Source organism: Bombus pascuorum, chromosome 9, assembly GCF_905332965.1.
Source record: "Bombus pascuorum chromosome 9, iyBomPasc1.1, whole genome shotgun sequence".
Classification (NCBI taxonomy): Eukaryota; Metazoa; Arthropoda; class Insecta; order Hymenoptera; family Apidae; genus Bombus; species Bombus pascuorum.
In genome coordinates this window covers 4655461-4683129 of record NC_083496.1, presented here as the reverse complement: position 1 = coordinate 4683129, position 27669 = coordinate 4655461, and the positions used below count along the sequence as shown (strand labels likewise).

The following is a 27669-nucleotide window of genomic DNA, read 5'->3' as shown; positions in this document are numbered from 1 at the left end:
ACAGAACGGAACGCAGAGATCGAGAAGATATCCCCACGGGGCACGGGACGATCATCCATGGGATAAACGGTATGCGGTTCTGGAATTTCGTCCTTTTTGTGCGACCGGTGATTTCAATAGACGAATCTCGAGACCGGCATAGGTTCCTGCTGCGCGTATTCTACGGTGACATTTTCAGAAGACTAACAAGAATAATATTTCAATGGGGGTTCTGTTGTGCGTTCGGTCTGCTCGCTGCGACGCGCACAGGAATATTGTTGCATCTTCGCCGCAGAATCTTACCGACGCGTATATCTAGAGAAAATATATCGACGCTAAAAGAGCCCACGTTCGAATCTTTAACGTCTATATCGATAGCGAGGAAAGATAAAATCCTGTACGACCTCCCCGTCACGCTTCGCTTCCTCTCTTCTTTTTCTTCTTCTTCTTCTTCTTCTCTTTTTTCTTCTTCCTTTCTTTTTTCTTTTTTTTTTTTTTTTTTAATCGATCTACAGCCCGTCCTCGGCAACTTTAGGTAATTCTTTCTCTCGCTCTCTGCGCGTACGACCGAGATCGATACGCCGACTTTCGTTCAAATGTGCAAGTTCATCCGGTATCATATCTTTTGAAATATCGTTCGGCGTGGTAGGAATGCGCGCGCGGGCGGAACGAAGCTTAAATCTCCCTCGTTAAGTAACGCTGCCATTCCTTTTCTCTTTCTCTTTACCTTCCTTTCCTCTCCGCCGTACACCGGCCACCGTCCGCCTTTAAATTGTCTCGTTTCTGTTGCGATTCATTTTTCTCCTACCCCGTTACCACACCTCTCCTCTTTCTCTTCGTTCTTACCTTTTCCGCCGCTAATTTCCTTATCTCGCGGCCACGGATTTTCGCTCTTGTAATTCGATCAACGACAGACATCCGTTCGTTTCATCCGTCGAAGAATCTTTTCGCAACGAGAATACGCGCGATACGGAGCCTAGTAGAGAGAAGAGAGAAACCGATGGGGATGAATTTTGCGAGCGAAGGTGAGCGAGCCTCGCTACAGAGAAACGATTTTAGAGCTTTCGTGTTCGCAATTCCTCACGCCCACAGATTTGATTTCTCCGTCCGCGTCGTTTCGTTCCGATTCTTCTTCGCGCTACGCCTTCTAAAGAAGACGTTGAAAAATGAACAGGATGACGATTGTGATTACGAGGGGACGGACAACAGCAACGAAGCGAGAACGAAGATGATGATGATGAGCAAGTAGAAGATTAGCGTAGCATTAAAGGTGCCATCCCGATTTCCTTTATTTCGTGCCCCGTGAAGATCCACCGGCCGACGAATGAACGCGACGAACTTTATAAATGCACCCTTGTAAATCATTTTCTCTGCTCCTTTCGCAGCTCCGCGCCTCTTAATGGCGCAAGCTTTTAATTTCAATAACTTACGGTTAACGCGTCGCAAAAAGAAAAAGGAAAAGAAAAAAAGAAGAAAAACAGATATATATTAAATTTATAGAAAAAATATAGAAACGATAAAACGAATCGGCGACCGGTATGGATCCACGTTTCGATCGTGACAAAGTTTACGGGAATTCGCGTTACGTAAAGCTCGTCGGATCGGGGTTGATTATTTCCCTGTGGAACCAAATGGGAGGGGAAACATCGTGAAATGGTCGTGGGATACCGTTGTTAACCACAGAATGCACAGCGAGGCATCGCTCGATCGGCGGTTTTCATGTAGCGGACCTTTTTTTTTTTTGCGAGGCTACCGGCTAGACTTTGTTGCTGCAACGGTACAGGCGAAACGTCGAGGCGAGCAAAAAAAAAAGCAGCGGAAAAAACAGAGAAAATAATGATGATGAGCGAGCAGGGTATTAACGTAGACCTTTCCCCTTTGGAGCAGCTTTCCCGTAGATCGTTCCACGGGGTTAAAAATTCTCTGCTGCGACTTAAATGGATAGCGTATCGTGTCACGACAATTTCTCCGTGACAGACGGCAGAAACGACGAATGGAAAATTAATTCGTAAGTAGAGAGTACGGTTTCGCGTTTAGCGGCATAAACTATATCGAGCAGCGGGAGGACAGATACGGAAATCACGATCGTCAGGCATTGGATAAGTGCATTTGATAATAACACGTTGTACGATGGTTGCAGATCGATGGAACTGGACGGAACGATTCGCTGTCGTCAAATGGCGAGAAAAGAAGAAGAAAAGAAGAAGAAACGGGATCATTGAAATACATAAACGACGTACTCGCATGGAGATTACATGGAAAGAAGAACGAAAGTTCCACGGGACTACTTTCGTTTGCGAGCACCCGTTTTGTTACGTAGATAGCTACGAAGAATATCGGGGAAGCTCCTTCAAAGACGTTTTCTTTTTTTCTTTTTTTTTCTTTTTCTTTTTCGCATATCGTCCTCTCCAGAGAATCGTCGAATCTTTATCAAACAACATCTTTCTACCACTCGGCTGGTTGGTATCGATAAACTAATCATACGATTCGCTATAGAAGAGACAGCGAATCTAATCGCGGCCTTCGTCTCACCTTTGTGCGAATTAATTTCAACGGTACGCTATCTGGCGAAGATGGCGAGATAGTCGATTGTGAATGGTCATACGTTCCGCGTACGATATACGGATAGCGATTTACTTTGTAGAGAGGTTTCGGCCGGAGCTGGACCGCGTTTGCGGAAGTCGAGCGGAATTCGAACGATCATCGATGAAATATTAAATACAGAGGGTCGAAAAAGTGGCTCGCAGTTCGCCGTTCCAAATCCTTAATACGGCAATAACGATTTAACCGCTGGTATCGCTATATACGTTATTACGCGGCCATATTTCAGAAAGGACGAAAACGTCGGCGTAGTTAATTGACGGTTTATCGCGGCTAAACGAGCGCTATTAATCGGACACCGACATAATTATCATCGACTATTATTAAATTCTCTGGGCCCGTTCGCGCGCGTTCACTCGGCCGTACACGACCGGTATGCTACGCGCGCCAGCGAGCTCACGCTTTACTCCAGATATATTTATCTAACGTGGCAAGAGAAGGAGGAAGAAGAAAAGGAGATAAAAGGAAAAAGAAAAAAGGACGAAGGAAACATTACGCCTACATTTCGCACGAGCTCTCTGGACCCACCCATTGGCGCGCGAACGTGTGTGGGTTTGCCGTTCCGTGGCTCGCGCGCCCATACATCAAGATCACGTTAAAGCCACTTTCTTAAATCAAACGGCGTGCTACTTACTTTATTTATCCGTGTTTCCCTCGTTTTGTCGCCCGAGGATTATCGTATTCCCGTTGAAATCGCAACTTTTCGACCCGATGGCGACCCATTGTCAACGATCCCCCGCTGCCCGAGACGATCCTTTTTATTCGACGACTCTATCGGGACACGCCGGCTATTACTCGATGCTATTATTATCCGTTCCAACTTTCTAATATTAGATACAAACGATATTTCACGTAGGACGAATGGAAGTGGAAAGTTTCGATTAACGAGCCGGTCGTGGCACGCTCTGCTTCGAAGATTTAAGGGGTTTAAGTAGATCGTGATCGACGATAAGTCGGAAAAAGAATTTCAAATCGAGAGCATGATACCGATAGCGCCAAGGACCGTCGGTTGAAACTATCGTGAGACGGTTGGCTCGCGACCCGGGCTAATTTACTTGACCGTATTACTTAACGTTAATTGTTTTCATATCGTTAGTCGTTTCTTAAACAGATACGGTACGTTCGTAATTATCACGGCACTCGCGTTAATAACACCGTATTACGAATACAAGTTACCAAAGGTAAGTTTAATATCGGTAATTAGGTCCGTTAACATCGCGATCCTAACGAAGGAAATTGAATAATACTCACGCTCGGGCGCGCGTTCCTGCCAACGATCGAATCCACGACCCGTTTCGCTCTTTTTTCTTTCACCTTGAAACGCCTCGGTTCCTGGTGTGTACATAGGGCGGCCGCGCTAATGAAATTCGTCAACGAGACGATCGTGAACGGACTATCGGAACGTCATCGTCGACCACCAACTTCTCGAATCAACGGAAGACAGCGGATGAAAGTTAAAGGCCGATGACCCTGTTAATTTTTCCCCTGGAAACTCTACTACGGGCTCGCCTTGTCCAACATGCAAATTGAATTACCCCGGTCGAGGAATGTTCTAATTGACCGGGCGCGGTAAGGTTTGACAAAAATGCCAGGCGATCCGAGACGACATCGGCTACGAATATGTCCCCGCTTTCATCCCCGTGCACCCGGTGCAAAAAACCGATGATACGAAGTCGATGGCCGAACGAAGAAAAAGAACCGCCGGGCCCTGTTGCAAAGGTTGCGCGCACCGAGGTACCGGCAGAGAAATCAGCAGAGAAACCAACAGAGAAACGAACGGAGAAAGGGAAAGGGTAAAAGAAAGATGAGGGGCAAAGACGTAGGAAGAAAGGAAGAGAACAGAGAAAACAAGGGGGAGAGAGAGAGAGAGAGAGTGAGAGAGAGGAGGGGCGAAAAGAAAGAGAAAGGAGCAGAGCCGAAGAGAAGAGAGAACAAAAGTCGGGTCTGGAACAAAAACGTCCGAACTGTAGTCGGTTCCCGAAGAGAGTCACAGATCCCACAGCGAGCGATAAAGGTAGGGTCAAACGAAACGACGAAGACGGGGACAGACGAAAGAAACGAAAGATAGGAAGAAGCAGGGCCCGAAACTGGGAGCACACTCCTCCAGGGGGAGGAGGGCCAGGCAAGCCATAGGGAGAGATCAGGGTGGGAGAGAGAATCTTCAGAAATGAAGCAGCAGCAACAACCAGCAGCAGTCGCACCGGGGGTAAAGATGGACCGACTTTTACCTACGTCCGGCTGTTTGTATGCGTTCACCCGAGATCAAGTTTTTCTCGAGTTCTGAACCTCCGGCAGCGAGCCAGCCAGCAGCACCAGCAGCTCCGACTCGAATCCAACTTGATTTCCTGGCACGCGGTTCATCTTGTCGTTTATTCTCTCCCACTCTTTGGTCGCGCGTCTTTCTAGCTCGTTCTCGTCGTCTTTGTCCCTCTTTTCGTCCTTTCGCTTTTGCTGGATCATCCCCGCTATGAACGTGTGCGTGACTACGCGTATATAACCGCATACACACACGCACACACACACGTACCTACGCTATATGGATATCGCAAAGATAGTCGACGATAGTGCTGGAACGAGGGATGGTCCCGCGCTCTGGAACACGTGCCCTTTTCCAAAACGAACAACTATCCTATTCCCCTCGTCGCCCACTGGCTGCCTTTTACTTGGGAATTATACACGGTGTCGCGTAGCCGCCTAACCACCGCCAGAAATTCTACGGCTAATTTTCGGTGAGAAATGTCCTATCGGAAGACGACGGTCCAGTCGCCGCCTCTTTCAAATTCGACGACCGTGAATTTCTCGATTCGGAAACGATTAGGAAACGATTCGAAGGAAAATGGTCCCGCGCAGTCGCGGCCGTTTCGTTTTTCCACGCTCGCGTATTTCGCGTAATTCCCGATCGCAAAGGCTAATAGCTCGAGGGAAGAACGTAAGTACGTACATAGTCGATATCGATTTCTCCTACCATCTCGCGATTAATCCGATCTGTTCTGCCGAGCCGCTATTACGATCGCCTCCCTCCTCCTCGCTACTCCTCTCTTCTCGCTCATTCTCGACGACGTATTGTTTCCGACGATACTCTCGTCTTGCGGATTCTTAGCCGCGACTCTCCATCGTTGACCCTAATTACGTTAAGATCATTCTCTTACGTAACGCGATTCCCAAGCAGACGAATCGCCGTGTCTATCGTGTCGTAAGACGAGAAGCCTGTACGCGTAACGCGCCCTGACGGTGGATTAATAAATCCATGCAGTCGCGTTTAACCGGTGATGAACGAGCCGCCGGTGATAAACAAGCTTGCAGGACGGTTGGCTGCGCGTCGATTGCATCCCCGTGTGTTTCTCACGATTATCTCTTTCTTCCGGTTTTTCTCTTCGACTACCGTCACCCTCCGCAATCGAGAGGGAAACTCTGCGCGTGTTAAACCGCACGTTACTGTCGTCGCTATCGCTCGCTTCCTCAGGACGGATCGTTTCGAGCGAGCACCGGATGGAATTTTTAGCACGTCGACGTGCGCGCCGCGTGAAGCAAGACGAAACGCAAAAATGAACGAGCTAGAATCGTGGGCTTGCGGTTCTCTACCCCGGAGAAAGGGAGAAAGAAAGCTGCACGAGGGGAAAGACGAATCTGCTCGACAAAAAGCGGCGAATGACTTTCAGAACGCACCGGATCATTAATATCTCCGGGATGATCAATCAAAGACGTGAACTTACTTTGGTGGACGTCGTACTGGGCCTGGTACCACCAACACCGATGGCGTACAGCTCCACCTCGTACCACTGGATTCCTGTTTCCCTGTCCAGCGCGGCAGCCGTCGACAATATACCTGTCTTCGTGTCGACGTCGAACAATCTGTCGACCTGCGGACCGCCGCTACCAGCAGTCACGTTCGTCACGTAGTATTCGAGATCGATATTCGATCTACGACTGCGAGCACTCACTCTCAAAATGCTCGTGCCGATCGGCTCGTTCTCGTACACGCTGCCCTCGATCTGGCCACGGTGCTCCCATATTGGTTGATCGTCCCCATCTTCCCCGGGCACTATCAGGGTCAAATAGGTCTCCGTGGATCTTCGTTCCGCCTGAACGGCCTCGTCCGTAGCGCGGATCCCTACTTGATACTTGGAGACCCGTTCGAAGCTGCTCTTCAGGGATCGCGGCAGTCTTATCGTCAGGTGGCCGGTGTTTCGATGGATTCGAAACATGTCCGGATAGTTGATGCTCGATCTAAGTAATTCGTAAGTGACCAAACCGTTGGTGCTCGAGTCCAGATCTCTGGCGACCAACTGAGTAACCGTGATCTCCTTTTGGTACTGATAGTAATTTCCTTTGAGCGGTAACACGACGGCGGACATGCTGACAAAGATCGGCGCGTTGTCGTTGATGTCCTCGACGATAACGATGACCAATTTTTCCGCGGACAGCCTGGCGCTAGCTGGTTGAGCGCTGTCGGTCGCCACGACCACCAACTTGTAGGTGTCGACTTCCTCGCGATCGATCGGCAACAGGGTGTGTATGACACCGGTGGATGGATTTATACCGAATCTTCGAACCTGATCCTCCGGATCTTGACTAGCGATAGAGTACGTGACCACTCCGTTCTCGTTCGAGTCGGGATCCTCCGCCGTGATGGTTACTATCGGCGTGTGCACCAGAATTCCCTCTCTAATTTGTCTGGCTATCGCGGTGTTGGGGAACACCGGCGGATTGTCGTTGGCATCGATAACCTCGACGATCAGCGTGGTAACGGAGCTCAACCTCGGATGACCGCCGTCGCTGCAGGTCACGTTCAGCGTATACTTTTCCAACTCCTCATAATCCAGCGGCTTTCTCAAGTACAACGTCCCTGTCAGAGGATCGATGTAAAAGGTGTCCCTCCTGTTGCCAGCGGATATGGCGAAGGCTAGCTCGCTGTTCGGTCCCAGATCGTTATCCGTGGCTTTGAACCTAAGTAGTTCCGTGTTGGTCGGTGTCGTTTCGAGAACGGAGATGCTTGATTTATCGTCGACGAACAGGGGCACGTTATCGTTCTCGTCGAGCACTTCGATGTGAACGGTCGTGCTCGAGGACAGACGAGTTTCCAAGCCGGCGTCGTGCGCCACTACGGTCAACACGTACGCGTCCGTAGTCTCGCGGTCCAACTCCTTCGTCAGAGAGATCTGTCCGGTCGCCTCGTCTATGGCAAACCGGCCGTGTTGATTTCCATCCTCCAGAGAGTAAAACACGTCCCCGTTCAATCCTTCGTCGGCATCCGTGGTGTACACTCGTAACAGTTGCGTGCCGATCGCCGCACCCTCGTTTACCTGTACCCTGTACGGTAACCTCTGAAACTGAGGGATATTGTCGTTGACGTCGGTGATGTAGATGACGACCTTGACTCGATCGCGAAGTCGATTGACTCCGTTGTCGGTGACGGTAGCCTCCAAGGTAATGTAGCTGCTACCGGTATTGGTTACCAGCAGCTCCCTGTCGAACACTCGAAGAGACTTGATGAAACCGTTTCTGGGATCGACGGTGAAGTCCTGTTGACTAGCTGGAAGGGAGAAGACGAGGTCGGCGTTGCGACCCACGTCTCGATCCGTTGCCAATAATTTCCCGACGAACGTGTCCGGTGGCTCGTTCTCGCGTAGGTGGAGCACGAAGCTCGAATTGGTGAATTCCGGCGCGTTGTCATTTTCGTCGATTATGTGAACGACCACCGGTACTACTGAGCTTCTAGACGGGCTACCTTGATCGGTGGCCGTTACCTCGAGCGCGTAATAGTCCAGCTCCTCGCGATCAAGAACGTTCTTCACGTATAACTGGCCGTCCGGGAATATTCCGAACCGATCCTCGGTATTTCCGTCGGTTATGCTGTACAACACCCGGCCGTTAGCACCGAGATCGACGTCGATAGCGATCAGGGAGAAAAATCTATCGTTCACCGGTGTGGACTCCGGTAGCGACGTCTCGTAGCTGGTCAGCTTGAACACCGGCGTATGGTCGTTCACGTCTTCGATGGTTACCCTGACTTGATGCTGAGCGGATAACGGCTGATTTCCGGAATCCGTGGCGGTTACCTCCAGGTGCAGTACCGTTCCCGGCGCAGCTCGTATCGGCTTGTCCAGATAAATAATGCCAGAATTTTCCGCCACCCTGAACTGTCCTCCGGGATTGTGAGTCAACGAATAGACGATCCTCGCATTGGCGCTGGCATCGCGATCCCTGGCGCGAGCCAGGCACACCTCTTGTCCTACGGCCGCGTTTTCCTTCAGAAGCACCTCGTCGCCGATCTCGCCCTTGGGAAACCTCGGCGGATTGTCGTTAATGTCCAGCACCGTGATGTTTACGGACGTTTGGCCGTAAGCGAGTCCGGCTCTGGCCGATAATTGCAGACTGTAGTAAGCCACCTGCTCCCGATCTAAACACCCGGAAGTACTGATCGTGCCGGTACTCTCGTCTATCTTAAAGTTACCCTTCGGATCGCCGAACACGATGGCGTACGAGATCTTGGAGCTGTCGTATTGCGTAATCTGTACGGTGCCAGCGTCCCGAGCGAACACGTTCGACATCGCGCCGCATTCTCCCCTGTCCTCGGCTATCCTGAACTCGTAACCGTTGTAAGTGTCGAACTCCAGGTGTTCCAAGTCTTCCTCGCGAATGATCTCAACCAGAGCGTTTCTGCCAGCCACTCTGTCCCCGGTGTCTTTGGCCGATATGTTCAATTCGTAGAGGGTCTTGTGAGCCGCCCTCAACGAACCCTGAAGCGTGATCTCGCCGGTTCTCTCGTCGACCGTAAAGAGTCCCTCGCCACCGGATTCCAGCGAGTATCTGACCTGTGCGTTTTCTCGAGCATCGGCATCGGTCGCCGTCACTTTGCCCACCGATGTTCCTGGCGGAGCGTCCTCCGGTATGGGCATTAGGTACCTCCACGGATAAAACACCGGCGAATTGTCGTTGACGTCCTCCAGAGTCAATATCACCGTCGCGGTGGACGATTGCGGCGGTGTACCTTGGTCCTTGGCGATTACCAGAATCTGATATTCGGCGGTGGTCTCGCGATCCAAGTTCACCTTCGTGGTCAATTGGCCGGTCAGTCCGTCGAGGGCGAACGTTTTCGGATAGTCCCGGGACACGCTCGAGTGAAAGCTGTACGCGACGCTACCGTTCGTTCCTTGGTCGTTGTCCACCGCCGTCAACGTTGCCACGAGACTCTGCGGCGGGGTATTCTCCGACAGCGTGACGCGAACCACGTTCTGCGAGAATCTAGGCGCCTCGTCGTTCTCGTCGAGAATCGTGACCTTGAGATGAGTCGAAGCGTACTTGGGATTCGGACCACCGTCTCTGGCGGACACGTGCAACTCTATGCTTCCTTGCACCTCCCTGTCGAGGGTCGCCACGGTGGTGACCAGACCGGTGTCCTGATCGATCGCGAACCAACCTTGCTCGTTGCCCGAGTCGAAATCGTAATATATTCTCGCGTTCAATCCGGAATCGGCGTCCGTCGCGGAGATGCTAGCCACGAAGCTGCCGGTAGGCGAAAGTTCCGACAGCACCGCGGAGTATTCGCTCTGTTGAAAGACCGGTTCGTGGTCGTTAACGTCGTTCACGTGGATCACGAGATAGGCGGTTGCCGATCGCGGCGGCGTGCCTTTATCGGTCGCCACCACGGTCAGATTGTATTTCGGTATTTCCTCGCGATCCAATCGACCGTTCACGCGAACTATATCGAAACTAGGTGTATTGTCCAGTCTGAAGTGGCCCAATTCGTTGCCAGCACGAATTTCCACGGTGGTCTCGCCGTTCAGACCCTCGTCGTTGTCGATAACCGCGACTGCGGCCACGATCGAATCCTTGGCGGCGTTCTCGTCGACGGTGGCGAACCCCGGCGTAGATGGGAAATAGCTGAACTTTATTTCAGGATCGTGATCGTTCGCGTCCAATAGATTCACCGTTACGTAGGTCCGGCCATCCTGCCTCGGCGAGCCGTGATCTCGAGCAAAGACCGTTATGACGCAGCTCTTTGGACAACCGTCTCCTAGACGCGCCGCGATCGTGCAACTCTGTTGCGGACAATCCAGAGGCTCGACCGTCGTTATGGTGCCTGTTTCCGGGTCTATGGTGAACTGTCTCTCGGTATCCGGTAAATAATACGTCAGCTTGGAATTGTCCTCGGAATCCTTGTCCGTCGCGTGAACCGTCAACACTTTGGTCCCTACCGGGGCACTCTCGTTCAGAGCGACCACGTAGTCGCTCTGCTGGAATATCGGAGGATTATCGTTCACGTCCAACACGGTCACGTTTACCAGAAGATAACCCAACCTCGGTGGTCGGCCTCTGTCCCTCGCGCAAACGTTCAACGAATAAAATTCTACCTGTTCTCGATCCAATTTTCCCGTCGTTTCCAAATGCAGATAGGACGTTTCACCGGTCGGATTACCGGTCACTTCCAAACGAAATTTCCCATCGGTGTTCCCATTCACGATGAAATAATCGTCGACCACGCCGTTCTCCAGCGTATCCTTATCCGTGGCAGCATCCAGCAACAATTTCGTCCCCACTACCGCCGATTCCGAGAAACTCACGGCTATACTGGACTCCGGAAATTCCGGATCGTTGTCGTTGATATCCAGCACGAGGATCCTCACTTCGATCGGATAGGTCGGCTGGCTGGACAACACGACCAGGTCGAACCTATCGCTGCTCAACGCTTCCCTGTCGAGGACTTTGGCCGTTCTGATCTTGCCGGTTTCCGGATCCAGCACGAATTCCTGCGGCGGCTCGTTGAACCTGTAGGTAAAGCCAGGCTTGACCGGTATCAGGCCTACCAGGGTCCCCTTCGGCTCGCCTTCTCTGACCTCCAGTTGAACCCTGGTATCGACCGCTCTGCTCTGCATCGCCAGGCCCATCGCGGCCGCGCTGTCCTGTGGTAACATCGGTGACCGTCGTGGCACCAGTCGCGTCACCCTTTGAGGTAGTTTGCGTGAAAAATAATCGGACGCGTGTCTCTCCTGGCCGTTCGGTTGGCCGCCATTTTGGTCCACCGACAACACTGCCAGGACCAGGGCTAGGACCATCGAACTTCGAATGATCATCTCTTCTGTCCCTTCGAACGCGCCCCCTTCCTTACCTAAATTCCTCTCCTCTTCGACGACATAAAAGTATCGCTGCTCCTTTGATACTACCTCTCGTTCTTTTTCCTCATCGTCGGCCGCACGTTCATCTTCCCTCTTGTACGTTTTCTTCACGTAGTTGGTGCTGGCACGCTCGACATGGCACGACCGAACCACGAGGCCAAACGATCCGAGAGTCAACGAGCGGCCGACCAGTTGCTTCGATCGCTAACGGATTCCATGCTTTCGATCTTTCTCTCCGTGTATTCGTTTCTTTCCTTCTTTCTATCCGTTTGCTCATCCGTGTTCGTAGGTCCGTGTCTCTCAGTTTCTCTCGGCTTCTTCCTTCGAAACCGGGCTACGTTCTAACCGGGCTCGCCTCGAAATCGGATTAAGGATGCCTCGAAGGTGTGGGCGTTTTCTTTTTTATTCGCTCCTTTTTGCTCGTTGCCGCGGAAAGTCAAGTGAACACGAGAGACTCGAGCCGACAGAGGGGGCACTGACCCGCAGAGCCGCGCCTCGCGAAACGCGTCTGCGGATGCTGCACGCCTCCGATCCTCGATACTTTTCCACCTTCCACCGATCACCACCACCACCACTACTACTACTACCACCACCACCACCACCACCACCACCACCACCACCTCCACCACTACCACCAACTTTTCGATCCTCTTCGAAATCTGAACGATCCACCCTGTGATACGCGCACGGTAAACAGGGTAAGGTGGTTCGGTGGCGGAACGTTGTCGGATCAGGATTTTTCGCGCGACGCCGCCACGGTTTCCGACCACGTTCGCGGTCGCTGCTCCCTCGCGTTCCTCCGTGTCACTCGATACACCGACACGCGCGATCTTTCCGCTTTCCGCGGTTCCCACCGCTTTTCACCCTCTTCTGTATCGGCTTTTCCTCTCGACACGACACTTTCTCAAAGTTCCCGTGCCACGTGCGGATAGGATCAGAGATCGAATCACTTTCCGATTATCCAGCCTTTACTTCGCACAGTCAAACATCCAAAGTTGATTCCCAGCAGCACATCCACCACTAACGGCACAAAACAAACACGTCGTTGGTGAACGATAACCACTGACTCGTGGATGACGATGATCTTCCGGCGGCACGACACGGTGCGCTTTTGCTCAGTGCGACGTGCAACGTCGTAACGAGATCGTTCTTCGAACGTTACACGTTATGATCGGATCATCCATCGACCAACCGGCGGTTGGCGGACACTTGCTCGTGGAAACTTGAACGTCGTCGTATCGGAGTCGTAGTTTGTGTCGCGATGAGTTTCGCACTCGCGCACGCGACCGTGCTTCTCCCGTTTGTCCACGTTCGCGAAACGTTGGTTTCACGGGGGGAGCGGGGTGAAAAAGATCAAGGGGTAAACAGCGAGAGACGCGAGAGCCAGAGGCGAAAAGACGCGAGTGTGCGCGACCAGCGAAACTTACAGGGGGAAGATAACCGAAAGACGAAGAAGAGAGACGAAACGAAAGGGTAAAAAAGAAAGACACGCGCACACGTACACGAAAGGAGCGAAAAGAAGGAGTAACGTGGGCCGTAAACGCGACGACGTAAGGCCCCGTGAACGTACGACGACGAAGAATATCACCTTCCCGAGGACTGACCTGACTCGACTGAACCGAGACGGTCCCAGAACCTCGCCGCTGCCAGGAGAAGCATTCTTCGAGCTTGCTGACGCCGTCCCTCTCCGATCCATCGGGCCCGATGTATGCATCCGTTTCTCTCGCTCTTCCTTCGTTCCCCTCTCTTTCCTTCTCCGTTTCTCCTCTCACACCGTTTACACTCCCCGCTCCTTTGCCGCGCGCTCGCACACCTTCCATCGATATCACTTTTTCTCTTTCTTCGAAGAAACCTTCGGCTTTCTCTTTCTCTCTTCGGCCACCGTCTTTCGCGTTTCCTCTCTCTTCCACGCGCCAACGCTCTTTGTCGGTGTTCCTCTCTCGCTTCCACTTCCTTTGCCACCCTTTTATCAATATCTTTCCTCCCGTTTCGACTTTGTACAAACTTCTTTGATCCATCGTCTTATTCCAAGCTCGACACGTTCTATCCCTTTTGGTCTCCTGTACTCTCGGCTTGTCTCTGTTTCTTTCGTCCACGCACACACACACACACATACACCTCCTGCCACTGCTCTTCGATACAACCTTCTTTCTCAGACGTATTTAGAAAAGCCTCATCTGGGCCCGCATGCTCTTTCTTTTCTCTCCGATTTTCTCAGGCAACCTATCTACATCGCATTTTCTCCCCCCCCCTTCTCTCTCTCACTCTTACCCTCTTTCTCTCTCTCTCTCTCTCTCTCTCTCTCTCTCTCTCTCTCTCTCTCTCTCTAACCCCTTCCTTCTAGCGATCGGTGTTGCTTTTCCTCTTCGTCTAGTAAAGCATTCGCGAACCCTCCTTTTCCGAGACACCGGTTTCCATCCTTATCTCTCTGGAACTTAGACCATCTTTGTCTAACCAGGCATCGATAGCGTTTTCCCTCTTCGTCTAGAGAAACATTCGCGGTTCTCCTTCTCTTGGCCCTTCTACCTCTATCCTCCTCCATCCTTGGCTCTTTGGTTCGTCCCATCTTTGTCCGTTCCGGTAGTGTCTCCATCTTACATTGTTCCTTCTTCGTCCGATACGAGGTTCGTCGGTCGTGCTTTCTCTCTCCACTTGGGACATGCTAGTTCCACCACCGGCGTGCACGTTCCCTCCCACCCTGGGCCCTACGTGTCTTTTCCTTGCCCCTCCATTCTCCTGCGGAAGGTGGCCGGGCCCCTCATAGCGCCCTCGTTCCCCGTCTCTGTCCCCGCGGCCGTTATCCTCCCACCTTCGACTCTATCCTCGCGCATCCCAGCGTCGTCTCGCGCTGAGATATTCTCCCTTTTGCCCTCGAGGAACGAGCAATGCGGAGGCTCAGGTATGCAAGATGGCCGCCGCTGAGAAGCGTTCGCAACGAGGACCGCTTACGGGCGAACCAGGGAAAGAGACCGGCTGGCCGTGAAACGGAGATGGAGCTAGCCGAGGGACGAGGACGGGACTTGCGTCGTATCGGAGGGACGAGGAAAAGACGACCGAGATGAATAATGCGCGGGGGAGGAGGGGTAGCAGAAGAACGAAGAGGAGAGGACAAGAGAGAGAAAGAGGCAGTTAGGTTGACAAGGGTGTGGGGTGGCGAGGAAGAGAGGCGGTGGAACGAGAGGTCTAGAACCACGATGCCGTAGATATATATCCGCGGCCCTGTAGCCACTTTTATAACTAATCCGTTACCACGATCGAACGCTTCGCTCGAACTTTCCACCTCTCTTCCCTCTCGGCACTCTTCCGTCTTCTTTTTTCTCTCGATCGAGAGCACGGCCGCGCGAGCTACACGCGCGACTAGATTCTCTTCGCTGTTTTCCTTTAATCTAGTTTACTGGGTACCGGCCGCTATATGGACACCACCGATTCCTCCTCCCTCTACCGACCGTATGTGCCGATTACCGTATCGATAGCTAACCCGATTTACGCGTATGCGCCCACCGCCACTTCCTTCCTTTCTTCTTTTCTCTCTCCTCTTCCTTTTTTTCACGACGTAACGTAGGATCTTGAACACAGCGTCGCGTGGATAAGATTAAACCCGTGTGCGGACGGTCCGAGGAACGTTTGAGAAATCGTTATCTAGCAAGAACGGAAAGTATGCACATACCTAGTATGCGCGCGGGATGGAATGCCACGGGAAATTAGGAGTCTCGAAGCTTTGCCTACCAACAGTTTCGACTTGAACGTTTTAAGGATCTTTTTATTCAAATGGATCTGGTCGAGGCGTTTCGAACGAAAGCTATCCGTCGGAAATCGATCTTTTACTTGATTTTTATAAAGTGACGCTCGACAACGTGTCGGTTTTATGATATCAACTTCCTGATTGGCAAAGGTTAACGACAAGTATTTGTCGCGAGAGGGTGCGGCAGGATGCCGCCGGTACCCGCGTGCTTGATATCCGATGTTCAGCGGTACGACAACGTGCATGCATATGCCATTTGTCGGTCCATGATATTCGAAAGGTTACGATCCGAAAGACAACAAAAGATCCTGACATTTATTCAGACGATACGATACGAGCTCTGTGTGATACGACCAGTTTTACAATTCATCTGGTCGCTCGAACCGTATCGCGATCGCGTTAGTGTGAGAAGAACTGCAACGTTAAAAGCGATTTTCTCGAACGTAACTTTGATTAATTGGATGCGAGTTTTGAATGGAGGTAGAAGACGCGGTAAACAAGTAGTAATAACCGTGAAAAGTCAGCCAAGATGACTCGCGGTAGGAATAACTAATCTCGGCACAAAGGGTGATTTATCCGCGACACGCTTCCCATAAATGAATGTGATAAATTTAATAGAAAGCGAAATAATCGCCGTTATTCTTGAAATCTTCCGTTCGACGTTAAATCATCCGCGGCCCTCAACAAACGGTATATTAGGTATTCTTATCTTGCAAGTATCTCAACTTGGTATCATTTTCCGAACACACGTAGAGAACGTACTTTCCTGCAGGCCGATTTACCAATATAATTGTACAAGATGGATCACTTGATCACGGTAACGCGCATCCACCAAAGCGTACTTCGTAAATCTTATCGGTAGATCCGCGATGGTACACGATGGATCGTTATTCGTCGAGAAAGCTACGGTTCGATCAGAAATCTGATCGCTTTCCGCGTAGGTAAGCGTAACGATCGCCAACACGGTCTTTACCGAATCGCGATATCTTGCCCGAGTGCGAAAGTGGATCGTTGCAAACTTCTTGACAACTTATTTTGCGAGTCACGCCCGTATAAATTTACCGCAGATCGTTCCTCACTCGAAATGGTCTTTTGCGCCCACTTGTCTAACATTATTTCGCGTTGCTACCATATACGGGGCAGCATCATTCACAAAACAGTAAAATTCTATCGAGTTGCGGTGTGTCACGTGGGCGTTACATGCAGCAGCTTCATTGTTTCACCGAACAATAACCGTAACATGTTCTCTTCTGTTTATCTTCGACCGTTGGACAACCGCACAAAATGTGTCGATTGTCGGTTGCTTCTGGACTACCTTCGAATGGAAGAGAAAAAAGCAATAAGGAAAACCAGAGAAGAAATTTATTTTGTATATAAAAAAATCGTTTTGTCAAAGATTTATTCATCGATGAAGATTATTAGAGAGTAAGATGTACAAGCTTTATTGCATAAATTTATACAATAAAAAAAGTGTGTTTATTTTCTAGGTGCTCCATACGCATCCGGCATTCTTTCTATGGTGTACCTATGCTGAGCAACGTACATTATAGGTACACCAGGTATTTTTCGTATTCTCCTCTTTAGATCTTTGTCATTAGTTGCCACAATGTAGCATTTATGCTAAAAAATTGCAGTATTATAAGTACTATAAATTATAAGTACTATTAGGTAGACTTTTGATTTTGGAACAAATTATACTCACTTGAGTTACTCTATTGACGATACAGTCATCCGCATACGTGCCTTTGTGCATACAGTTTAACCTTTCGAATCTAGGATCTTTCATAATCCTTAAAGCTATTTTATACTTTTGACCCAATTTCTCCATTTCACCCAATACACAATCCGTTATATATGGAATGCATTTAGCATAAAGGCATTCCATCATATTTTCTATGATATCTAATTTATTTTTAATAGAGAAATTTATAAAATTTGTATCTACCAAAATATGATAAGGAGGTCCTAGTTGTGTGTTATAATGGAAAAATAATGCAGAGGACTGCTGGGGACTATAATAACATCATAATGATATAATTTTATAATCTAATATTATAAAAGTATCACAACACATACGAGAATACTTACGCTTCTGTTATTTTAATTTCAGTTGGATTTTCTTTTTTAACTTTTTTTGGTGGTTCACGATGCTCTGGTTTTCTACAAATCGTAAATATGCATGCTATATAGGTGGTTCTACATAGTAACACTTTTTTACTTTGTGACTGATAATAAAATTGACTTACATTCTTGAATCTGTCAGGCTTATCATTCTTTTCATTTGTGCAAACCTTTGCATAACAACTCTTCGTGTCCTCTTATTTTTTCCCTATACATTTCAAATAAGTTGAAAAATAATTTTATGTTCTCGTTTACAAAATTATTGCAATATCAAAATTTAAAAACATAACCTAAATACGCGTTTAACATTTTTATAAGAAATGTAATATTTTATAAATAAAATGTTATTTACCATTTTTTATGTTTAATATTTAATGCTCTATTACGTTTACAATAAAAATTAGTATATCGATAATCTAATTTTTCATTTGAAATTATATACTTCGTTATAAATCACATGCAAAAACTGTTCAGTACTACCAACACTAGTATTTTCTGTTTAATTATCTATTACCCATGCCAACCTAAAATATGAACCTGATTGTAATATATACCTAAATATCGAACAAAGAGAATCTAGTAACAAATTTATTAATTAAATGTTAAAATTATTTATCAACTATAATTATAATCATTCGCCAATTTGCATATTTACCTTTATTGCCATAGAATAAAATATTGCTAAGACATAAATCACTCGCCTTGCTATATGATAAACTTCAATAAAATCAATTTTTATTACAGAAATATTACACAAATTTATATTGGATCGTAAATGAAATGCTTTTTTTTTTTAATTGTATAATACGTATATATAAGTAGAAAAAACAACGATTGAAAAATAAGGGGGAATTGTAACACTGAACTCAGTTTAGATGTATTTCTCAAAAGCGCAAAAATTGTTATAGTTCAAAGTTTTCTCAAGTAATAATTAAATTATTAAAATATAATTATTTGTTTTAAAGGTTATTTCGTTCAAGTTTTTGTTCATTTCTAGGCGACCTGTTAGTTTCATCAAACCATTCAATTTCAACTGAACCAATCGGAAATTCTCCGAATAACTGAACAGCCACAGAACCATCTCGTATAGCGATAAACGAGATAGTTATAAATTCAAGAAAAATTAATTGATTCCTTTACCTATTAATGTGGATTACATACTACATTGTACCACAATTACATATTACATGAAAATTATCTTTTCATCATAATTCATAACTGTAATCTGAACAGATGCACAAGATATTCTTAAATTTTAATATTTTGTATTTTCGCGCGCTTCTTATCATTAATCGGAAGTAAATTAAACCAGCTTTCTTGCTAACCAGCCATCTTGTTTCCGCTGTGTATTAATCAAGCGTCGTGTGCAGAACACTACGTGAAGCGTGTATTTTTGCTTTTTGTTAAAGTACAGAGGAAAATAAGTGGAAATGTTAGCATTTTTACTAATATATTATCATTGTTGTTGCTATAGATATAATATATATAATTTGATTAAGTACACAAAAGGATTGTTTGTGTCTTAATGTTTCTATACCTATCGAAATTTGCAATGATCGTTGCACTTTGTTTGTGATCTTTTATGTTGTGTAATTTGTAGAAGATGCCGAAAAAAGCAAATAAACCGCAATGGGCTGGCCGAGGTGGAAGATGTGGAAATTTCGACGATAAACACTATTTTGGTATATTTTTCGTCATTACGAACTCGTGATAAACTTAGGTGAAATTGGTCGTGTCTACATTAATTTTTTGCTTTACACAGGGCACGATGACCGTGTACCCAGGAACGTCGACCGTGCACCCAGGAATGACAGAGGTTCATATCTTAGCAATAGGCCTAGAGTATCGTTCAAAACACAAGCAAGACCAACAAGGGATGTGCCTAGAAGTCTAGCATTAGCATGCTTAGATGAAGATGTACAAATGGCAACAAGTTCTAATAATAATAATAATAATAATAATAATAGGCAAGTTATTATGACAGGAAGAAATAGAAGGACGCAACGTGGAAGAAATAGTCCTGTGCCTCATAGAAGATACAGGACTACTTTGGTTCCTAGACCTAAGAGATTTCCTATAGGAGAAACTAATTGGTATAAAATTACTGTAAGTATATCAGGACATAAATTTTAATGTTCAATTTAGTTTTAGTTTTAGTTTTATTCATAAAAATCATTTTTGATTACAGATACCATATGGACAGAAATACGATAAAGATTATATAATAAATAATCTTCTTAGTTATATAGCACCGGAAACTTTTGTCCCAATAATGGTAAATATGAAACATTTCAATTACATTATACAATTACAAATAAAGTAATTACGAAGTGTTAACTCTGTGCTAAATGTAAAAATTTGTCAACAGTATCGGGTTTTTGGAAATGAAGCCAATTTTTACGTAGATGATGAGAAAATAGCAGTTGCGTTACTTGACTGTGATCGTAAAATTACAACTACTGATGGATACAAATTATTAGTAAGAGTCTCAAAATCACCCTTTCCTCAATGTGAAATTGATGACAAACTGAAAGAAAGATTGAAACAAGCCATGGCTAAACGATTTACGCATGCTACAAATGCACTAGACTTGTCAAGGTTTCACAGAGATCCAGATCTTGTTTCCGACTACTTTTGTGCGCTATTCCAACCTGCAATTTTGAAAGGAGTGTTAGACATTGTATCAGAATACATACCAGATTTAGAGGCATTAAATTTGGATGGAAATAAGTTGCAGACAATCCAAAATTTAAATATTCTGAATAGAAAATTTTTAAAGTTGAAGATATTGTATATTGGAGATAACAGGGTATGTAATTTAAGCTGATACAAGCTATGAGTATTTTATCCTTTATATCACAGTGATTGATTCAATATATAATTAACGTTTTGTAGATAAAAGATATTAATCAATTGGATATTATCAAAGATCTGAAATTGGAGGAGCTCAAATTGGCAGGGAACCCTATATGCAACAAGTATAAATCTCGACAAAATGACTACATTAGGTAATGTATTATTTCAACACTATCTTTCTTTTCACGATGATGGGGTTCTCCAGATTTGGGTTAAATTGACACTGTTTACAAATTTTAATTAATAACAACGATTAACAGTATATACACTAAAAATACCAAACTATTAATTTATTAGAATATCTATCATATTTTTGAGTTGTATGAAATGAAGTAATAAGTAGTTGTTGAAAATTCCAAATTATTTATATATTTGTTCCATTACATCAAACTTTTCATTAATAAGGTAAATATTTCTGTTATTACGATTAACGTGGAGCTTCCGGGCTTCTGGCTTTTCTTTCCTGACAACAGTGACGTGCGGAGGAGGTTCCCCAAACTCCTGCGACTGGTATGTAATAAATGATAATCGTATTATCAATCACTATATTTCGTAAAATATAGGATAATTAAACTACATTTAATATTTTATAAGGATGGTATGGATCTCCCAAAGCCAATCATATTCGATGTGGTGGACGAAGGAAACAAAATACCCCCTTCTCAGAGGATGTTTGTTGCAAATGCAAAAGCACAAGAAATTGCTAGTCAATTTCTACAGCAATACTTTCGTATATTCGATAATGGGAATCGCCAACCATTGCTAGATGCGTATGTCGAACATGCGTGTTTTAGCATGACCGTGTCTTATCCTCCTCACTATATTAAAGAGTAAGTTTCTGTATACAAATTAACTCAGAAATAAACGACATATATTTTACTAATAAACGGAATATTACAGATCAAATGGATACCTAACGGAAAATAGAAACCTAATTGAAAACAAGTACCTAAAGGACAACAAAAACCTGTACAGAACAAACGATACAAACAGAAAGCAGAAGTTGTTAAAATATGGTCGTTTGCCCATAGTTTCATTTTTTTCCGAAATGCCACCAACCTACCACTATCTGAATACATTCACAATGGACATCAACCTAATTACAGTAAGATCTTATTTCTTTGTAAACAAAAACGAAATGTGCAATCTATTCGTTGTGTTATACAGCAGCTTTATATTTCTAGGATGCAATCATGTTGATTACAGTCACTGGACTGTTCCATGAGTTTAACGGGAGAGAACAATCTATTCGATACTTTAATCGAACCTTTATAATAGTACCGGAAGGAAATGGTTACTGTATTCGAAATGAACAACTACATATCAGTCAACCGACAGAGACACAATTAAAACAGTTGAGTGGTAAACAACAAGCGAAAACGACAAATCCAGAATCACAGACTCCTTCGATTAGCGACAATGCAAAATCATTAACGGTTCAGTTACCCGAAGACGTAAAACAACAAATGACGATGACGCTCAGCCAACAAACAAACATGAACTTGGAATGGAGTTTAAAGTGTTTAGAAGAAGTATCGTGGAATTATGACAACGCGCTTTCAGCGTTTCAAGAATTTTACAAACGGGGGCAAGTACCAGCGGAAGCATTTAATAAATAAGAATATAATACATGAAGACTTAGAAAAATTTCAATTTTATTCATTATTCTTTTCTGCTGCACGTGCCTTTACAGTACATGATACATTTGTATTGCAATCAGTGTAAAGGAGCAGTTTTCCTAGTTATTAGTTCTTTTTCTTTTCTCATTAAAAATAGGGAGTTAATTTTAATCGTATTCATTATGTGTTACAAATGGACATTGACTTTTTTTTCTTACTTTATAGTTATAAGAAATTACTGCTTAAAGTCTTATGCGTTTATTACTTTTATAGCGAATAAAAGGAAGATTGTTGTAAAATACTGAAAACAGCCAATAATTTTTTCCACAAAGTAATGTATTTAACAGCAATATTCTTTTTATGTCAATGAAATGCATAATGCTTTTATCATTAAAGAATACAATATGTATATTATCTTTATTTCAAGAGTAGTCTTTCGTAAGTTAAAATTTAGCCATGATTTTAGCTTTAAAAAATTTCAGGGGATGTTGATACTAGTGTGCGATACAATTGATTTTGACTTTCATTTTTGTATGTCTGAAGTTTCGTACAGTGATACAATATTCCAAACTTCAGATTTTAATTTCTTATAATTATTTACAACATACAATTGTAATTCACTTTTGGAATTATATCGAACATGAGCATTGTGTTCATTATGAGAAACACAAATAATACTTAGATTTTTCGCACTGCTAGTTCAATTACGAATCATATTTCGTATGTATATAATGATGCGCATTTTATATTATGATTCAAGTAATCTATATTTGATACGTTTGTTCCATCCTAGAACACGTGTGCGATAGTACTCTAACGTTTGTAAATAGACAATTTTATAATACTATATAATTATTTGTGCCTATCTTTGATTAAACTTTCTCAAATGAAATGAGCATCATTATGTATTTGATACAGATTAGTTTACATTAAATTTAATAAGGCTACAATATCATGAATGTATAATCTTAGAATTATTATATCACATCTCACTTCATATCATGCTGGTTGTTTGTATTTATGACAAATATGTTGCATAATTTTATGAACATTTAAATAATGAAAACATCCATCACATAGCGTGAAAAAAATCTATTCTCTCTATAGCGAATTTCTTTCTTTAGTTTGATATTAAAGTTATTGTGATAAAACAGTTCTAGCAAAAGAATTTAACATCGATAATTAAAGAAATACGAATCAACCAGCTTGAAATATTTGTATCAGTTGTTAGGAATTGAAATACCGTGTTAATTTTATACCTTTCGGAAATTGCGCAAATTTATATATAGATGCATTGTTAATATCTATATCCATCATTATATGTTTCGGTTAAATCTGCAAATCCAAAGATTAGCTACAGTTCGTGAGCATAAATTATTCGATGGTATTCATAAAGAACGTGCATTTAATAAAACGGTATCACTCTATTATGTTACACATATCCAGAGGATAAAGATGAACTAGCCCTCACGATATGTAACCTATTCAATTTATTCATTTCTGAAAATGGTCGAATAGCCTTTGTGACGAAGAGGAAGGAGGAGGCTGATGAAAGAACGAAAAACAATAGTTCTGACGAATCAGCTGATATTCTAACAAGGAAGTTTGATCTACTTTCTTGGCGAAGTTTGTCGATATGCAACAAAATGTGCTACGACAAACAGTCACACAATATTTGTGCAATGTTAAGAAACAACATGCATATCGAAAAGGCTGAACTACACTCGACCGTATCAGTTACTCCTGTGAACTGAACCCACAGAAAGTTTCGTGCTGTATTAATGTCGATCAGACAGGAGCTATAACCGGCTCTCAGTTTTGTGTCTCTTTGAAAGACATGGTAAATCATACTGACACACGGAACTGATCAGCATGTATGACAACGAAACTAAAGAATGGAACAAAATGTATTCGATATAACGCAGTTTGTTTAAAAGAATTATTCTACGACATAGAATTATTATTACAATTGTATAAAATAAGCATAATTGATGTATTACCGAAAGTATAATTTATGCTCATATTCTGTACAGATCTTACTAAAATGATAGAACATTTGTAGCAGTATTGCGAGTTCGAGGGAAAGATATTTGTTCTAATGTACTACTAGTTGTTATCAAATGTCTTTCGTTTTGGTATGTGGAAAGAATGTTATTCGAAGAAGGTAAAAAGGAACAAGAGAAAATGAGGAAAAGGAAACAGGAAAATACAAAAAATGTGAAAAAAATATTTTTATTGTCATATACATTACATATGCTGTAACAGATTGATTGATTCGGTAGGGAATAATATTGATATTCCATTGCGAACTATTGCGTTTGTAGCTTTATCTTTAATTAAACAAAATATGTAAATAACTGATTAATGTATATATTTAAGATACATTTTTACATTATGTATAGTTGTCAAATTAAGATATTTGAACATAACATAAAAAATGGAAATACATAACTTATAATTAATAAAGGTAGATATTTGTATACATAATATATTGGCGTTTTTCATCGGAGGAAATAAATATAATGTAAATAAAAATTAGAAATTTATTAAATAAAATGTGGTCTTTACAGAATAAATGTGGTTTGATTTTTTTTTTAAATACCTTTCGTCCACTAAATATTACGTATTTTCTGGCTCAGTCACCGCCGAGATCCCGCTTTCTATCACTTGCGAATAAAAAGTTAATTAATTTTTACTTCTAAAATCATAGGATGCCATAGAATACTCCCGTTTAGATCGATAGAGTTAGAACGATCCCGTTTAGATATAGAACCCGTTTGCATCGATATCAACCGGTTTCGATATTGAAAATCCAAATCTCTGTATTTTCTGCAACAATATACCGATACAGTAAACGAAACAGAAAGCGCGTACCCGGCGTGCTGCTAAAGCAGCTCATCGTAAATCTTTTATTGCAACAACATCTCCAACTTTACCACGTTGTCATTCACCATTGTCAGGTGATATGAAATTTTATTTTTTAATGCTTAGCTTCTGATTATTCAAACGATTCTTCGATGATATTTTATATATTGTTTATGTACAAATTATTTATGAGTGCTATGTATTTTATGAGAATGTTATATAAGCAATCAGGCATACTCTTAACCAAAATTTTTAAATACATATATTTACATACATATATACATCATAAATACGTATATCCTTGGTTAAAAAATCGTAACGCAATTTGCAGTCTATGCAGTTAAATTTAGAAACTTTAACTCTGCCTTTAAAAAAATGTCCTTAAAAACAAAATACTTGTCAATTACTTAGAAGCGTGTATTTTACATTACTGTTACAATTCAATTATCATAGAAAGCTAATTTCTTTTTTATTGATTATTTCCTGATATAGCATTTGTCCCAATTGTAGGCGCCTTCTAGAGAGTCCTAGAATGTCATCCAGTTCACATTTTGTTTTTGCTCCAATTAAAAGGTATCCATTTCATAACTACTTTTAGTCTGTTTAAATCTGATCTGTTTACCTGTACAAGTAGATGTCGTCATTGTCAGCATTATACTTTTAATACACTATTAATAGTAAAGAAAACAAATGCTGATGCAGAAACTAGGTTATGAAATCTTTCGTGAAAAACTGAGAATATGGCTTTAAGATTTCTTGTTAACAAGTGGTTGGCTTTTTTGTATATGTTAGCATTATTAAGTAGCATATATCATCTATTGTAAAGTTAAGTTTTCATACTTAAATGCATATAATATTTAAGGGTTGGTGGAGGTACCACAGGAACTGGAGATGGCAGACGATGGTCAGTTGCTAGCTTACCATCTAGTGGTTATGGTACGACACCAGGTTCCAGTAACGTTTCGGTTAGTTAATTATCTCGGTAATTCGTTTAAAGATATCTACAGTAATCTTAAAGAAGTCTATTAACTAATATACTCTATTAGTCACAGTACTGAAGTCAAGAACGCTTGCACCAACTTCCAAATGTTCCCACCAAGGACGAATTACGTATGCTTTCTTGCCATTTTCCTAAACCCGGCACGCCGTGTTCTTCGCATTCAGGTTTTCCAGGATCTAGTATTTCTAGTATTTCAGGCAGTGTATCTCTCCGTTTCGATGAAGAAGGTCGTAGGAAGGTCACCGTTACACAGACCACGGTCACGAAGTTTAAGGTAAATACTGTCGATATGATTTCTATTTTTCAGACAATTACATTTTTGCTCAATTGTACGTATTTGTTCAAATTATAGCAGTCCGAGTCGATCTCCTGTATTAGACAGCGAAATTGTTATGATGAATACTCTTTATAAGGAAAGATTTCCAAAGGTACATTTTAATAAAAAGTATATGTATATCGTGATGACATAATACTATATTTACGATTTCATTTAAGAATTTTATTTGATTAGGCAACACAACAAATGGAAGAACGTTTAACCAATTTTATTAATGAAAATAAGGAATTGGATGAATATGAAGTAATGGCAAATATGACCCAAGATTCACTACCGATTTTACGGTTTGTGCATCATCAAGTAATTGAAATGGCGAGGGACTGTTTACAAAAATCTCAGGAAAAATTAATTACAACTAGATATTTTTACGAAATGAGTGAAAATTTGGAACATTTGTTGATGGAGGTAATTGTATACAAATTTACATGATAAAATAAATAAGCAATGAATAAACGTCTTTATTTATAGACAAAAGATAAATCACTCGATGCAGCAACAAGATTAACGGGGCTTATCAAAAAGCTACTATTAGTAATATCACGTCCAGCTCGTCTATTGGAATGTTTAGAATTTGATCCAGAAGAGTTTTATCACTTACTCGAACAGGCTGAAGGTCAAGCAAAAATTAATGCGGGAATAAAAAACGATATACCTCAGTATATTATTAACAAGCTTTCTCTTAATAGAGATCCAATATCAGGTAACATTTCTTGTATAACTCTTTCTTCTATTTATCTAAATTCTGTGCATATTCACTATGTCACTATATCTTAGAACTGCAAGAAGATTTAAATAAACTGGAAGATTCGGCAAGTTCGAGCGATAGCAATTTACAAATCGCTTCAAGTCCAAATAAAGACGATGAAAAGTCTCACCGCGTTCCTTGTGAAGGCGATTATGAAGTATTGAAACTCATTAGTAATGGTGCATACGGCGCAGTGTATTTGGTTAAGGAGAAAACTACACGACAAAGATTTGCTATGAAAAAAATAAATAAGAACAATTTGATGCTAAGAAATCAAGTTGAACAAGTTTTTGCTGAGAGAGATATAATGAGCTTTACAGACAATCCATTTGTAGTTTCTATGTACTGCAGCTTCGAGACAAAAGTGAGTATACATGTATATATATATATATATATATATATATATATATATATAAAATTATGTATATATAAAATTTAAATAATAACTGTTAACGAACAATTGATTACAGAAGCACTTGTGCTTAGTAATGGAATATGTAGAGGGTGGAGATTGCGCTAATCTTTTAAAAAATATTGGTCCATTGCCACCGGACATGGCAAGATTTTATTTTGCAGAAACCGTTTTAGCTGTTGAATATTTGCAATATTTGATCGTCGAACAAAGTTCTTTTTTCGTTTTCAGTGGCGACAAATCTTTACGAAGGATACATAGATAGGGATACGAGAC

At 43.3% G+C, this 27669-nt stretch overlaps 4 protein-coding genes across 5 annotated transcripts in view; 2 read left to right on the top strand and 2 right to left on the bottom strand.

Moving 5' to 3' along the window:
• Positions 1-12278, bottom strand: part of LOC132910900 (cadherin-related tumor suppressor) — a 65734-nt gene extending 53456 nt beyond the window's left edge. For both annotated transcript variants that reach the window (XM_060967044.1, XM_060967045.1), the window contains exon 1: positions 6294-12278. In XM_060967044.1, the coding sequence (XP_060823027.1) occupies positions 6294-11654 (5361 nt within the window). In that variant the 5' untranslated portion in view covers positions 11655-12278. The remainder of the gene's footprint in view (positions 1-6293) is intronic.
• Positions 12279-16819: 4541 nt separating this feature from the next.
• LOC132910926 (rRNA-processing protein FCF1 homolog) lies at positions 16820-18053 on the bottom strand. Its single transcript, XM_060967123.1, has 5 exons — positions 17912-18053; positions 17685-17767; positions 17527-17598; positions 17141-17450; positions 16820-17058 (listed from the first exon to the last, which is right to left on the bottom strand). The coding sequence occupies exons 1-5, from the start codon at positions 17912-17914 to the stop codon at positions 16915-16917; spliced, it is 612 nt and encodes a 203-aa protein (XP_060823106.1). The 5' UTR covers positions 17915-18053; the 3' UTR covers positions 16820-16914.
• A 917-nt stretch (positions 18054-18970) lies between these two features.
• On the top strand, positions 18971-23734 carry LOC132910916 (nuclear RNA export factor 1-like). The gene is made up of 9 exons (XM_060967110.1): positions 18971-19241; positions 19322-19665; positions 19748-19834; positions 19928-20368; positions 20455-20567; positions 20889-20925; positions 21010-21245; positions 21316-21520; positions 21600-23734. Exons 1-9 carry the CDS (start codon positions 19163-19165, stop codon positions 22032-22034), a joined length of 1977 nt encoding a protein of 658 aa, XP_060823093.1. The 5' UTR covers positions 18971-19162; the 3' UTR covers positions 22035-23734.
• Positions 23735-23906: 172 nt separating this feature from the next.
• LOC132910550 (microtubule-associated serine/threonine-protein kinase 3-like) lies at positions 23907-27658 on the top strand. Its single transcript, XM_060966324.1, is given in 9 exon segments — positions 23907-23941; positions 25410-25472; positions 25762-25864; positions 25946-26166; positions 26252-26327; positions 26411-26641; positions 26705-26936; positions 27011-27345; positions 27452-27658. Coding segments are annotated over 9 exon segments (1503 nt in total).
• The last annotated feature ends 11 nt before the right edge of the window (positions 27659-27669 follow it).